Genomic DNA, 15,277 nt, shown 5'->3' on the forward strand with positions numbered 1-15,277 from the left:
TTTTTTTTTTTTTTTTTTTTTTTTTTTTTTTTTTTTTTTTTTTTTTTTTTTTTTTTTTTTTTTGCCTTATTTGTAATGATCAGATGAGGTAATACGTTCTTTTTCTTATTTGAAATGCTCTGGTCGAACAAATGATCATTAAACAAAAAACAAAAAACGGAAATAAGAATCATTACATCTGATGGTTTATGCCACTCTGAATTGCTATTCTTTTTTCATGAAATTTTGGGAGGCTCCACCTCATGTTCTTATCATGCAATATTGTAGCTTGATGATGCCTTGAGTGCAACAAGATTGTCAGATGGCCGAATTAAAATATGGATTCATGTTGCCGATCCAGCTAGATTTGTTCGACCAGGGAGCATAGTAGACAGGTAATTCTTAAAGCTTTAACTTGTGGTGGTATTTTGTACCATGCCCACTCTCTTTTGGTTTATCATGTATAGGGAGGCCATGAAAAGAGGCACTTCTATATTTCTTCCAACAGCCACATACCCTATGTTTCCTGAAAAACTAGCAATGGAGGGAATGAGTTTAAAACAGGGAGAGACTTGCACTGCAGTTACTGTATCTGTTGTCCTTCATTCTGATGGAAGGTAAAGCTTGTTTACACACTATTTCTTTTTTTTTTTTAATATGAAACTTCTTCACTAAATTTTGTTCTGTTATTTTGATGGAAAGCAAAGCTTGTCCTTACCTTATTATATTTTAATATGAGAATTCTTCACTACAGAAGTTATATTTGGGGGAAAAAATTCTAGAGTAGGCCGGCACAATAAATTTCAGTTGTGAAAATAAGAAAATTTGTCTATGGGATTGTATGCCCCTTGGAAGGTTTTTTGGCTTTTCCTTTTTAGTTTTTCCTATTAGGTTTTGCAGTTCGTGAAGTTTGTTACTGATGTCATGCAACTATCAGGTGATTCTTTTTATTCAAATCATAAAATCATTTATCAGAGTATGGTGATACAGAAGATTTTTCTTATTACACTTTCATTTGTGTTGTAGAAATCTTTTAATTGTATTTTTCCACCTACTTTCTGAACATTGTTTTAGCATATTCTGTGGAAACTGTTGATTATCTACTGGGATTGTAGAATGGAACTGTGGATTTCTTGAAGTTATGGCATCCTTTAAGATGTCTTGACGATGAACGCAAACATGTAAATGCTAACCCTTCTATGCCTTAATAGCATTGCAGAATACTCCGTGGAAAACTCAATCATCAAACCAACGTACATGCTGACATATGAAAGTGCTTCTGAGCTGCTTAGTTTGAACTTGGAAGAGGAGGCAGAACTTAAAACTCTATCTGAAGCTGCAACTTTGCGATTAGCATGGCGAAGGCAACAGGTATCTCTATAGATAGTTATCATTTTCATTCAAGGGCTCAGTGGCTTAAAATATTATCAAGAATGATAGTTGTTTATTAATCAAGTTCTGTGAAAATTGTTTAATTTAAAACCCTTTCAGACTTATTCTAAAGAAGTTTGATCGGATTCTATTCCTAGAAGGTCTTCTTTTACTCTCTCTTTTTTCTTTCTTTCTTTTTTTTCTTTTTTTTTTTCCTTTTTGTATATTATTATCAGATGTCCATGTTCTAAATTTTCAGGGGGCAATTGACATGGCCTCTTTGGAGACACGGATCAAGGTAGCAAATCCACAAGACCTGGATCCTGAAATCAATCTCTATGTGGAGAACCAAGCTGATCCTGCCATGCGACTTGTTTCTGAGATGATGATTCTATGTGGAGAAGTTATAGCAACTTTTGGATATCACCATAACATTCCGTTGCCCTATAGAGGACAACCCCAAACAAATGTAGATACATCTGCATTTGCACATCTTCAAGAAGGACCTGTTAGGAGCTCTGCAATTGTTAGAACAATGCGTGCTGCTGAAATAGATTTCAGGAAGCCGATACGCCATGGGACTTTGGGAATTCCTGGTTATGTCCAATTTACATCTCCCATCCGTAGATATATGGATCTTCTTGCACATTATCAGGTATTTCCTCTCATTTGTTATGTCTTGGTGTTAAAATTTGATTTTGAATTTTTATTGAGCTTGCACTGCTCATCCATCATGGACATCTTGGGATCTTGCTTTGTCCTTGAGAAAAGATGAGAACAGTACATTGTGTTGGTTAAAAAAAATGAATGGATCTTATTCCTGACAGACCATTGTGTTACTTGAAACACCTCCACTGATCATACTTAATGGTTTCAGTTCTCTCTTCTCCACCTGTGTCGAGGAAACTACCCTTGCAGCTTTCATAGTCGTACTGTCATCATTTTTCAACATATTAGTTCTATGTTTACTTGCTCATTACTGTCAGAAATTTCAGTTTAAAATTACTATCATTGGAACTGTACTCTTCATGCCAGCTTGTTAAATTGTGTTTGGTTTTGCTTGGATAATTAATAATCATTCATTTGAAGACTGTTTTTAACCACTTTATATTCCTTTTAACTTAGTTTTTCTGTTATATTATACGTAGGTAAAGGCATTCCTTAGGGGTGACTCTCCTCCGTATTCCCATGGTCAATTAGAAGGAATGGCATCAACTGTGAATATAAATACTAAATTGGCAAAGAAGCTCTCAAGCACCAGTCTTCGTTATTGGGTATTAGAGTACTTGAGAAGGAAACCAAAAGAAAATAGATATCGGGCATTGATTCTTAGGTTCATTAAAGATCGAATTGCAGCCCTGCTGCTGGTCGAGGTGAGGATTGAAGGATAACATCTATCATATCACGATGCATGCCTTAGTTTAATGACTTTTGGCTAAGGGAGGGTGAACCTAATCTGATTTATTTTCTGCTTTCACCGGTTGTTCCTCTCTTCACATTGTGCTGTTTATTTACTGTCAATGGCCTCCTGGTTTGTTCTGTTATTTATCATAACATTATCAGGTATTTACTGTCGATGTTCCTCTCTTTCACCGATTGTTGCTCTCTTCACATCTTGCTTCAGTGGGTTTGAAGCCTGAAGGAAGAGCTAAATTGCCCCACTTGATGCTCTTTAAACGTATGAGAATATCAGATGCATACAGTAACAGACGACTTTTTTTTTCTTTTTTTTTCCAACCATTTGTGTTACTGTTAGATTCCTTCATTTGTCCTTAGCTCAAGCAAAGTAGAACCTATATAAAACTCTATAGGCGCTTGTAGTCTCTAAATGTGAATTTTGTTACATTTAGTATCTCATGTATTCGGAATTTATAGGTGGGATTCCAAGCATCTGCGTGGGTATCTGTTGGAGCACAAATTGGAGATGAAGTGCAAGTTCGAGTGGAGGAAGCCCATCCACGTGATGATGTTCTTTCTCTGAAGGAGATTATTCACTAGATATATGAGCTTCTCTCTAGTAAAAAACATTGTATGACAAGGTGTTGCTCCCTGAAGTTGCACGGTTGGTACTCTTCTTCACCAAATATGAAACCATTTTTCCTTGAAAATGAACTAAACATGTCGAGTGAAGTTTTTACTTCTTTTTATCTGTTTTCTAAAAACTAAATTGTTATAAGTTCTTTTTCCCTACTCTTTAGAAGCATCTGTGAAATTTTAGCAAAATTTAAAAACAAAACTAGTTTTTGAAAACTATTTTCTAATTTTTTTAATATTTGATCACGATATGGTTATTAAACATTAAACTTAAAAGCAAAATCTTTATGAACAAGTCAGATTGAAATTCCATTATTTCGTGAATTTCTAATGATCGCCGTGTTCCGCATGCTGGATCCTCTACTATTCTATGTTTTAGTCGCAATATTTATTTATTTTTTATTTTTTATTTTTTTATTAAGTCTGCATAATAGTCAGTCACTCTATTAAAGTACTTAAAAAGCTCGTGCTGATGAAATAAACCAGACATCTCTCAACAACATTTTCTGCAGGGTTGATGCCATGAGGATTCGCCAAAAGACACATTTCACAAATCTCACCCCTATAGCCAGTCAGAATGTGGAAATTGGGAGGTTAAGTGGGAAGTACTTGAAAGGTTTCTACCCTTGGGCTAGATTTGTAATTTCCTTAGGTTGGTTGTAAATGGGTTATCTTTAGTGAAGGAATCAGATCAATATTATTGTTGCATGAAGCTAATAAAAGGTTGTAGGTGCCCTCTTTTGGAGATCAATTGAAATGCGGAAAAGAAGATGACCAGATGGTTGCTGTTGCTGATTCATTACTGTCTCATAATCCCCTTCAAACGTATGAGCGTGGGTATGTTTCATATTGTCTTTGTTTGCTTTACTATATAATTCTGGATAACTTGATGGTATCATAAAATTTGATTATTGAATAACTGTAACTGAAGTAGAGCTCTTTAGGAAAGTGTCTTAGTTCATTTGAGGTTGGTGCGGTGGGAACTTCAAAAAATTGTTGTATCTTGCGAGTTGCAAAAAGGTGTGGCCAAGCCATCAAAGGAAGGCATAGGAAAAATTATACTAAGATTTGAATTCTTGCTTAACCTGATGAACTAGATCTTGTACTAGTCACATGAAATAGGAGACCATTTGGTAAGGTTTTTTTGAGTCTAAGAGAGAAAGAAAGATGTGTGGAATGGTTTGGTTTGAGTTTGTCTAGGTATGAAGATATAGTTGTTGCTAAGTGTCGCAGTCATGTTTGTTCAAGACGTGAGACGGTGACACTAAGCAACACAAATAGTTTTGTCTTGTAAGGTAATCGAGAGTCAAACCTTTCAATAATTTTAGTAAGCAACACAAATAGTTGTCTTGTAAAGTAATCCAGAGTCTAACCTTTCAATAATTTAAGTAGGTCTCTTAATCAGAACATATTGATTAGTAATTGGTAGAGTTAAAAAAGAGGAATTTATCTTGAACTCATCTAAATGAGTAAAGTAACACTGAAAACTATCCTTCACATGTTTAAGTTAAGCTACCCAACCATTAATCAAAGATTAGTCTGTTTTATACTAGTCCATGAAAGACAAAACAAAGTGAACCTATAACTATAGATAGTGAATGAGTAAATGAGCAGTAGAATTTTGATAATAGAATGCTTAAAAGAAATGAGTTCGAGTCACTCTTTCGTAAGGTCAAATTATCGTCTCTTGAATAATTGTGGTGCTTCAAAGTTAGCCTAAAAATTTATGCATATTAAAAAAAAAATTACCAAAAGTATAATCACAAACTAAGCAATTGAGCTGACGAGGTTTGTTAAGTGTTGAGCCCATGGGTTAAATTAGGTTTGTTTACTTCAGAGCTATGTGGTTGAGACTAAAAATGTGATTTACCTTTTATTTCAAGTTACAACTTTGTTAGGTTTGATCAAATAATCTGAAACCCATCTTTGTGTACAAATCATTTATAAATTATTGACATTCATTATATGTTTATAGTTGAAATGAAAATTTATAGTTGAAATGGAGAATCGTGTAATGGAGGTTTAGATGCTTGTTTGGGTTAAATCTAAAAAAATAACTTTCAGTCATATCGACTTTTTGTCTAACAATGTAGTCATTTTTTTATTATAAATATATATATTTGAAACATTTATATAAGTTTGAAGGATGTTTATGGCAGGCCTATCAATCGGCTTTTACAAGACTAGAGAATAAATGGCTTTTATTCTTGTAGTTATGTCTACTTTGAGATGGTACGTATCAGGGCAAAGAAGAGAATGAAAAGCATAATATTTTAGATGTTTTTGAAGTTTTTAAATTTTTTTTTTAAGGATATTACTAAAATTTTTGAAAATTCAAAAATATATTTTAAAAAATCAAAGGTACAAAAAGTCTAAGTGTATTTTTTGAAAAAAGTATTATATTTTATAAAATTTAAGAATATTTTAAAAATTTAAAGGAGATTTTAAAACTTTTGAAAGAAAATATTTTTTCAATACAAAATGTAATATTTAAAAATATTTTCTATATTTAATCTAATGTTTAATCATATTTAGCCTCAATATTTTTTATTAGCTTATTGACAACTAAGCCAAGGTAGGCCTATGTTCTTCTTAATTAAATGTTGTTGAAGATATAAAATAATTAAAAATCTTATTCTAAAATTATTGTAGTATGGAATATTGAAATTGTTTTTTTTATTTCTTCCTTCATTTTAAAATAAAAATACCATATCCTTTCATTAAAAAAATATATTCCTAATATATATGAAAAAAAAAAAAGACAAATGGGCCAATTGTGGGCCCAAAATAAATTCAAATTATTATTATTATTTTTTTTCAGATAGCGTGTGGCAGATAAAATTTGGTCTGATTTTGTAAGAAAATTTCTGATCCAATCGCCTAGGGCATCCCTCACATGTTTTTTTTTTCTTTTCTAAATATTAATATTTTTTTTAGAAAAATAATTAATTTTAGCCTTTCTTATCTACATGTATTTTGTGCCAACAATACATTATTTATCATTTTTTATTCTTTTCAATTATTAAATAAAATTGTAAGAATAATACTACAATTCTTTTTTTTATTATTATTATTATTATTATTGATTAAAGTCCACTAATGGGTTGCTATATAATCTTCCCATATTGACAAAAATCTTTAACAAACAAAGTTTAATTAATGCATGTCAAATTCTAATTATTAATTTAATTGTTCTTACCAAAAAAAGAAAAAGTTAATTATATGATTTTGAATTTAAAAATAGTATTTCATTTGTTACCATTTGAAAATCTATTAACTATATTCTTTTATTAAATGATGAAATTAATTGGATAATTCAAATAATTTATTTAAACTTTTGAATTATCCATTTAAACTTTTTTTTAAGTAAAAGTTAAACAAAGTTATATATATTTATTTTCAAACATTGGGCTAATATTTAAATCTAATTGCCATATATATTTTGTAAAATTATATTTTAAAGATTTATATTATAAAGTTGTTGAAAAATAAAATAATTTGAAAATGAAATAAGATTATAATAAATATATGTATGGATATATATATATATATATTGATAATAAAAAATTAAGACCAAAAAAGAAAAAGAAATTCATAATCTACTAAATATTATTATTTTGTTGTGGGGATAAGGCGGTGTAGATGAAATGAAATCACGTGACACCTGTCTGCATGGGCTTAATAAGATTTGCATGCAAAAGAAACCAATCCCACCAAAATCACGTGCCCTGCCATCTCATCCAAATCCTGCATCCAATCTATGATCAACCCATGACGTGGCAGATTCCCTGTATCTGGTTGGTCGGTGTGATTGTGGACCCACTTCACCGTATTCACGTCCACATCTAATCTAATCTTTTCACGTCACGTATACTCAAATTATTTCAAGTTACAACAAATTGAATTGAGACTTCGAATCTTAGACGCATGTTGATGACCCTCTTCATAATTAGGTAATGATTGTTTTTTAGAACACCGTCAAGAAATAGAAGATAACATGAACATCTCTCACTTATCTTCTTCAACACAATCAACACTTCCACTCAAGTTACTTGCAAAATCGGGATATTTTCAAACCTAAAGCCACTAGATCACATGCATATCTGTTTAGGTTGTTCTTAAAGACATACATAGCTAAAAACGAGAGAAATGAGTATCTTCCCTCAACTATACAACTATACATTTAAATTTAGGATCTACAAGGTTTACTCTATAGTAGCGAAGAAATATTGATACGTAAGATCAATAATTTGCATTATAATGCATAATTTGTATGAATTGAAAATAAAAAAAAGATAGAAGTTTGAAAAGAAAGGGAGGTGGGTGCAATAAGTGAAGGTGGGTGAGAATGGACATGGGCTACTTCTACTATTACTTAGAGTTGAAGGGTAAAACAGCAAAAAAGAAAAAACATAATAATTGAATTCACATGCTAATCACTTCTGCCTTCCTTTGGGAGCAATTTTTACCTTTAAGTAATTAATATGAACTAGCAGGGGTAGATAAGTCATTTTATCGGAAGAAGGGTGAAATTACGAATTAATATATATAAAGTAATTAGTATGAACTAGTAGGGGTAGATAAGTCATTTTAGCAGAAAGATGAAATTATATACATATAAATAAAGTAATTAGTACGAACTAATAGGGTTAGATAAGTCATTTTCATCGGAACGAAGGGTGAAATTATGAATTTGATTCCGTTGGAAGAATGTAATTACTAATGCACTCTTTTTATGTTTTTTAAAATAATTTCATTTATTAGTTTATATTCGATAAATTCGTATAATTTTTATAATTTGATAAAAATAAAAAATAAATAATAAAATACAAAATACAAAAGGAAAACGGGTCGAATTAAGTGGGGCCCAGCTCCGAAATCCGGTAAATCCGGGTAGCTATGCTCGAGGTGGGCCCCGCTGACAGTTTGGACGTTACCAAATTTACCCATGGGTGGCCCACGAATTTCGGAACTCAATTTTCCCTTTTAAAAGAAATATTTATATATGGAGAATAATAATATCCAATTCTTCAATTTGATTCGTAATATTCCCAAAATTTCCCCCTAAAAAAATTGATATTTTAAACTATTTTTACTCATTCAAAAGGCTATTCTTTTTAATCTTTTAAACTACCCTACACTTTAATACAATTAAATTATATGGGGAATAAAAGACCCCAATAACTTTTTTTTAATTTTAATAAATCATATTTAAATAAAATAAAAAAATTTAATAACCTGTTTGGCTGTGAAAATTTACGTACCAAACAGTCTATCAATACTTCATAGATTGTCTCTAAACTTTTTAATGTTATACTTAATGAAGTTTGTGTGGTATGAGAGTGAAAGTAGATGGTATCAAGTTGTTGTTGTCGTTTACGAGGGGATGAAGAGTAAGAATTAAGCCAATGTTTTGGTTGAATCGCAGCCATTGCAGCTTCACACAGCTTGTGATTGAAGCAATAAGTGGTGGGATTCCCTAGCCTTCTTTTTCTTCACTTATCCTTTAGCTCATTTTAAACTCGACCAACTTGAACCATATACATACGAGTCCTAACCAATTTGACCCATATCGTTCAGAAAAAAAAAAAAAAAATTAATAACTCTGGGATGAATTGCCTGTTTTTCATCTACTTGTAATATCCAACCTAAACCATAAAAATTGAGTTGAGTTGTATAACGATACTTGATTTCTACTTATTTATAGTTGATACCACCATCATAACCTAATCATTTCTATGCGGAAATAAGCGTTTAAACTTCTTTATGAGACACAAATTTTATCTTAAAACATTGTCATGGACTTACGTGTTCGGAAACATCTTTAAAACAACACAACAAAATACTAAATGAAATAAATAAGCGTTAAAATTTAAAACATCTTATTTTAACCTAAGTCTAACAAAATAAGTACACTTACCCTGAGAAGGTTTGCTTAATCCACCCTACCTCAATGGTGTTTGAAAGTTCTTTATTTATAATCAAATAAATTAAAGGATATGAAAATAGTAATAAATGGAAAAAAAACATTATAGGGAAAGATATTTGCCTATAATAAAATATCAAATATAATACATACGGTAAACTATAATTTAGTATTAAATATCTTTAACATACCATATGCATGTGTCATGGTCTCGAATTGCGATATTGTCGTCAGTCGTATAAGAATGTCTTACTTTTACCTTAGATAGAAGTAGCACGTGACTTGAGTATGTTAAAAAAATATTCAATAAATGACCCCACTATTAGAGTTAGATGCAAACACATACAATCATGAGTGACTTATTATATCAGTTTATTTTTCTATGACGACTATCCTAAACGAAAAATTGGATGTGTACTTAATTTTCCTACACGGTTCAAATGTGCAAGTATGGACCCACCAGTCAGTTTGCACACCTTCTGGGTCCTTTTTTGGTTGGGTGAGCATTCTCCGGTAGTTGTTGATGCCGGACACCTATTAAGAATAACAACCGTCATGGCAGCATTATGGTAAACATAATAATCGTTTCCCTGTCTCGTAGTGTACACGTCCGTACTATCGTAAACGAGAAGGGGTATCCTTCGTGCATGAGCACAGAATAATGCATAAGGTCCCAACATTTTTCCATTTTCATTGTCATATATTACAACTTCACTAGCATCTTCCTTCCTATCATATCATTTATCATATCTTTCATGCGTGTATCGGAGTTGTATTTCATGTCAATTCATCATTTTTCATGTTCAATCATATCATTCATTTTATATCATATACCATAACGTAGAGTCACATATCATAAACATATCAATTCATCAAACATATTGTACCATATATATATTGATATGAACCAAGAGACATCAATCATACAATATACTTCAATGAAAATGTGAAGAAAATATTGTTGAAATTATCAAAAGAAATTTCAATTCATGCCACATTGAAGAACAATGATGTTTCATGTTATAAATTTTGGGTGGATTACAATTTAGAGTAATTTAGAGTTATTCTATTTTATTAATGTATTTTAAGATTTTTTATTTACTTTAGGTTACAATTATATAATGATTAATTATGGCATGAAGTATGAATGTTACCACTCTTGGAATGACTTTAATAGTTTCATTTTGAGGCTATATAAAGCCATGTATGTTGTATTTGTAAGTAGACTTGGAAAAACATAGTAAAAGAAGTGCTCTTCTTTAGCTAATGACTAAATTTCTTTGCAATTCTATGTAATTTAGGTTGCATGTAGACTCATTCAAGCTCGACATGATCAATCTTGCTTGTGGAGTGATTCAAATCTCAATCAAGTGTTTTTGCCTTGAGATATTTGATCAACAAGAATCATTCAAGCTAGACATGATCGATCTTGCTTGTGGAGTGATTCGAATCTCAAACAATGTTTTTGCCTTGAGATATTCGATCAACAATGTAATCCGAATTTTACTCCTCTTGTAGTGATTTTCTTATCATATCATATCATATCATATCATATCATATCATATATATTACTATGATATAGTTGGGTTTGTTATTTGGATTGTGTTATATTTTCGAAAAATATTAAAATTTGGGGTTAATGGGTTTGACATTTTTTTATTAGGTCAATTTGACCGAAATAGAGTCACAGCCTAATTCTAAACCCACTTAACATAACTTATTCCAAACCCAACCCCCTACTAAATTATAGACTCATTTTCACTCGGTAAAACATTTTTTTTTTACCGCTAACGGTTAAAATGGAGTCACTTTAGATACGACAAATCATGTCATGTAAACAATGCATGAAACACACAAAACGTATTATTTTTCTAACGTAGCCCCATAATTAATGTGTCGGTATCTAATTTTATTTGCGTTTTACAGGTCACATATTTAACAAAATGACAACTTTACCTGTCAAGAAGATCACATGAAACTCTTTCCGGTCGAGATTTTATCATTAAAAAAAATATATAAATGGTACCTAAAAATATAGAAACCCAATTACATATTGCAATAATACAGTCAAAAACTATGGTCTAGGGTCTACACATCAATGTGGATAACCACTTTTTATTTTAGTAAAAATATTCTTAAAATAAATAAATTCAATCAAAATTTAGAGTTTTTTTTTTCTAAAATATATAATTTATAATTTAACATAAAAAAAAAAAAAAAAAAAACATTAATTACAGAGGCCCTTGCATTTGCCTATGCCTATGCCTCTGGGTATGCAGTGGATTTGGACTTTGATTCCCATTCCTTCACTGTTCTCATCACCCCATAAGTACCCCTTCCTCTTCCTCCCCTTTTCCATTCTCCTCTGCTCTTCTTCCGCCATGGCTTCTTTCTCTCTCCTCTGCATTTTTTCTTCTCTCTCCTCCCTCTTCCTCCTCTCCCACGCCAGAATCCCCGGCTCCTACTCCGGCGGCCCCTGGCAGGACGCTCACGCCACCTTCTACGGCGGCAGCGACGCCTCCGGAACTATGGGTCTGTCCATCTCTCTCTATTTTTCCCATTTCCCCTGTTTCTTACACCACATTTTCTTGATTTGGGTTTTTTTTTTTTTTTTTGATTTTCTTGTAGGCGGCGCGTGTGGGTACGGGAATCTGTACAGTCAGGGCTACGGCGTCAACACGGCGGCGCTAAGTACGGCTCTGTTCAACAATGGCTTTAGCTGCGGCGCTTGCTTTGAGATCAAGTGCGTTAATGATCCCCAATGGTGCCATTCCGGTAGCCCTTCTATTTTCATTACAGCTACCAATTTCTGTCCCCCCAATTTTGCTCTTCCCAACGACAATGGCGGCTGGTGTAACCCTCCCCGCACTCATTTTGACCTCGCCATGCCTATGTTCCTCAAGATCGCCGAGTACCGTGCCGGAATCGTCCCCGTCGCTTACCGCCGGTGAGTCTACTTCCTATATACGCCTTAAGTTCTGTAAATATCTTAATAATTAATTGCATTTAAATGTAGAAATAATTAATTGTTTTTAGCTTATTTAATGTTAAAATTATTAACGAAATAAACTCGTATTTATTTATTTTTGAATTATTACAGGGTGCCATGTAGAAAACAAGGCGGAATCCGGTTCACAATTAACGGTTTCCGTTACTTCAACTTGGTTTTAATCACGAACGTCGCGGGTGCAGGGGATATCGTGAGGGTGAGTGTGAAAGGATCGAGTACGGGTTGGATGAGCATGAGCCGTAACTGGGGGCAAAATTGGCAATCCAATGCTATTTTGGTGGGCCAGAGTGTTTCCTTCCGGGTCACGGGCAGTGACCGTCGTACCTCAACCTCATGGAACGTGGCACCTTCTAATTGGCAGTTCGGCCAGACCTTCACGGGAAAGAATTTCCACGTCTGAAATTCCCTCTCCCTTTTTTCGTAAATTTTCCCACAGTTTTTTCCCTTTCTATTTACCCGGGAAATTTTTTAGTAGTGGGGCCGTAAAAGTTAAAATAGGACGGTTAAAAACACAGCTACTTCAGAAAGTGTGTCTAGGTGTAGGAAAAGTTGCGGAGGTGTGGTAACTGGCAGATTACCTTTTTTATTTGATTTATGATAGGTAGCAGCGGTGAATTTAAAAATTACCGCGGTGGAAAAGAGTGTAGGGGTGGCTGAAGCGGCTGCAAATGAGAAATGTGTAGCCCGCAGCTTTTTATTACTACATACAGTAAAGCTGTTGTTATGTTATTTGGAGTTACCCACAATTATCTTGAATTCAGTGTAATTTTGGTAGATTTGAGGGTCTTTTTTGAAATTACAAGAAAGTTGTTTGGAGGATTTTCTCTCTTTTCAATTTATAATTTTAATTTAATACAATTATTAGCAAATTTAATTAATGCAAGCTAAAATTGTTTAGCCAGTATGAGAGTCGGTCGGACAAGTCAGTTTCTAATGAGAAAAGGTCCGTAATTTGAAAGCAAAAAGATGGTATGGGAGAAGGCAAAAGGGTGGAATTTGTCCCATATCCAACAACTATATCCAACAAGTTTAGGGAAGAAAAGAAAGGAATGGTGGAGAATGGAGGTTACTTTTAGGGTTTTGGGAACCAAAAAGCACTCCAAATTGTGACATTTACATTCCCAAAGGATGCTTTTATAGTAACATAATGCCATCTTTTTGCATTATATGTCTGCCAAATATCTGAGCTCGGAGTCACTGTTATAAATGGTATCATATCAGAGTCAAGATACTAGACTCTGAGGGGAAACGAAACGTTTCTTTTAAAACCCAATCCGACAAAGCTGACAATATCTGCTAAGCCTAAAAGTGGTTAGAATTGGAATAATAAAATTATTATTATTATTTCTTTTAACCAAATATCTTTTTAGGTCCTATTCTTTTTGGTATTGGAATAAATCCTTACCCTCTCTCTATACCATACTATTCTTCTCCACTTTTTTTTAGAATCTATTTTGAAAAGTTACTACAATATCAAAGGACCCATTATAAAAATTGGTATGTGCATCCTAAATAATGCTGAAGATAAACATTATATTTCTCGTCCCCATTCCTATCCAAATCTCTGTCCCACTCCACCTTTTGTATATATACTTTTTTTTATATCATACTATGTTATAATATTAAAAATTGAGTTTATAGAAATGATAATATTGTATTATATTTTTGCTTATAAAGTATTATTAAATTTATTACGATGTTTTATTGAAACATATATATTAAAAATTGAGCCACCTATCAACACAATCTCCACGAAAACAAATAGAGAGTTTCACGAAGATGAAGATTGAGATAGAAGATTGGAATGAGGAAAATGTCCCTATCCTAACGTCACTTGTGGACACCTCTAAATGTAAGATAGAAGACTTATGGACAATTTTAGAGAATATTACAGCGACAATATAAAATTTTGGTCTAAAGTGCGTATGTTGTTTGAAAGATAAACATGCTTAGATATCGAATAGTTGTCTTTCATCCAACAATCGTAAAATTCTTATAAACGACACCGTATTAGTTTGGTATAGTTGGAGTGAATCAAGAGAGATAAGAATCTCATTCTTTGGAAGAAAAATAAAGTAAATAAGGGTGTAAGCCAATGGACCATAGTTCTTATTCCACAAGCCCACCCTTACCTTTCTTCTAACATAAATGAAAGAACAAAAGCAACCAACCAAACCCATTGTTAAGAATCAAACCTAAAATCAAAATTACAAATAATTTAGTCATACACACCTAGAGAGAATCATTAAAATTGACCAAACCCTACACCTCCACCTCCTCGAACGAATTCTCGACTTCTTGTAACGACTCAACTTCCATGACACCAACTAATTAGGATTAGTAGGACCCACAACTCTTCTTATATTTTCTTCTAAACTGCATCTCTTTCATACAGAGGATTATTGGGAGCAGTGGCTAATTAAGAGGAGGATCGTAAGTTTATAAGTAAAGAATACTATATCTATTGGTACAATGCCGAGCAAACCAAAAGCAAAGTCAAAAGAGCTTATGCTCTGAGTAACAATATCATACCATTGTGGAGCTATCTCGTTTCCCTTGAACCGTCCTGGGTCCCCCCATCTCGCCGACGGATTCGTGTATAGCAATTACACATAAATTAATAAACTTCAACACCCAACTAACCATTTTTTTTTTTTTTTTTTATATTTATGTTTGGAAATGCATAGAAACAAAAGAGGAAAAAATCATCTAAAAAGCGAGTTAAAAATGAAAAATATAGATCAAAGAAGTAATGAGAAATGAGAAATTATAGTCGTCTGTATAGAACTTTTTTATTAAGGATATTGATACTCATTTTCGAAATTAATGGATATTTTAAAAACATGACGTCAATAGTTACGTTCGTAATAGTATTTTTTTTATTAGTGTTGCGTACTGTTAAGGATATTTAGTAATAAATTATAGTTTACCATATATATTATATTTTATATTTTATT

General features: G+C 32.5%; 2 protein-coding genes across 5 annotated transcripts in view; both read left to right on the top strand.

Moving 5' to 3' along the window:
* The window catches only part of LOC111465890 (ribonuclease II, chloroplastic/mitochondrial-like), an 18,306-nt gene extending 4,752 nt beyond the window's left edge, over positions 1-13,554 (top strand). The window contains exons 9-16 of one of the 4 annotated variants that reach the window (XM_023110337.1): positions 268-374; positions 447-596; positions 1,191-1,350; positions 1,610-2,005; positions 2,499-2,723; positions 3,226-3,412; positions 3,897-4,110; positions 13,544-13,554. In XM_023110337.1, coding sequence (XP_022966105.1) covers positions 268-374; positions 447-596; positions 1,191-1,350; positions 1,610-2,005; positions 2,499-2,723; positions 3,226-3,348 — 1,161 coding nt within the window. In that variant the 3' untranslated portion in view covers positions 3,349-3,412; positions 3,897-4,110; positions 13,544-13,554. Of the gene's footprint in view, positions 1-267; positions 375-446; positions 597-1,190; positions 1,351-1,609; positions 2,006-2,498; positions 2,724-3,225; positions 3,413-3,896; positions 4,301-13,543 lie in introns of those variants that run through there. The other 3 variants (XM_023110338.1, XM_023110339.1, XM_023110336.1) reach the window with 3 other exon arrangements.
* Positions 11,653-13,130, top strand: LOC111465892 (expansin-A4-like). Its single transcript, XM_023110341.1, has 3 exons — positions 11,653-11,842; positions 11,939-12,257; positions 12,411-13,130. Exons 1-3 carry the CDS (start codon positions 11,692-11,694, stop codon positions 12,718-12,720), a joined length of 780 nt encoding a protein of 259 aa, XP_022966109.1. The 5' UTR covers positions 11,653-11,691; the 3' UTR covers positions 12,721-13,130.
* Positions 13,555-15,277: the final 1,723 nt, after the last annotated feature.

The sequence above is a fragment of the Cucurbita maxima genome, unplaced genomic scaffold, assembly GCF_002738345.1.
Source record: "Cucurbita maxima cultivar Rimu unplaced genomic scaffold, Cmax_1.0 Cma_Scf00030, whole genome shotgun sequence".
In the NCBI taxonomy this organism is placed as follows: Eukaryota; Viridiplantae; Streptophyta; class Magnoliopsida; order Cucurbitales; family Cucurbitaceae; genus Cucurbita; species Cucurbita maxima.

Coding starts and splice junctions, on each gene's coding strand:
- LOC111465892 (XM_023110341.1), top strand. CDS start 11,692: ATGGCTTCTTTCTCTCTCCTCTGCATTTTTTCTTCTCTCTCCTCCCTC. Junction 11,843..11,938: donor CGACGCCTCCGGAACTATGG/GTCTGTCCATCT, acceptor ATTTTCTTGTAG/GCGGCGCGTGTGGGTACGGG. Junction 12,258..12,410: donor GTCCCCGTCGCTTACCGCCG/GTGAGTCTACTT, acceptor GAATTATTACAG/GGTGCCATGTAGAAAACAAG.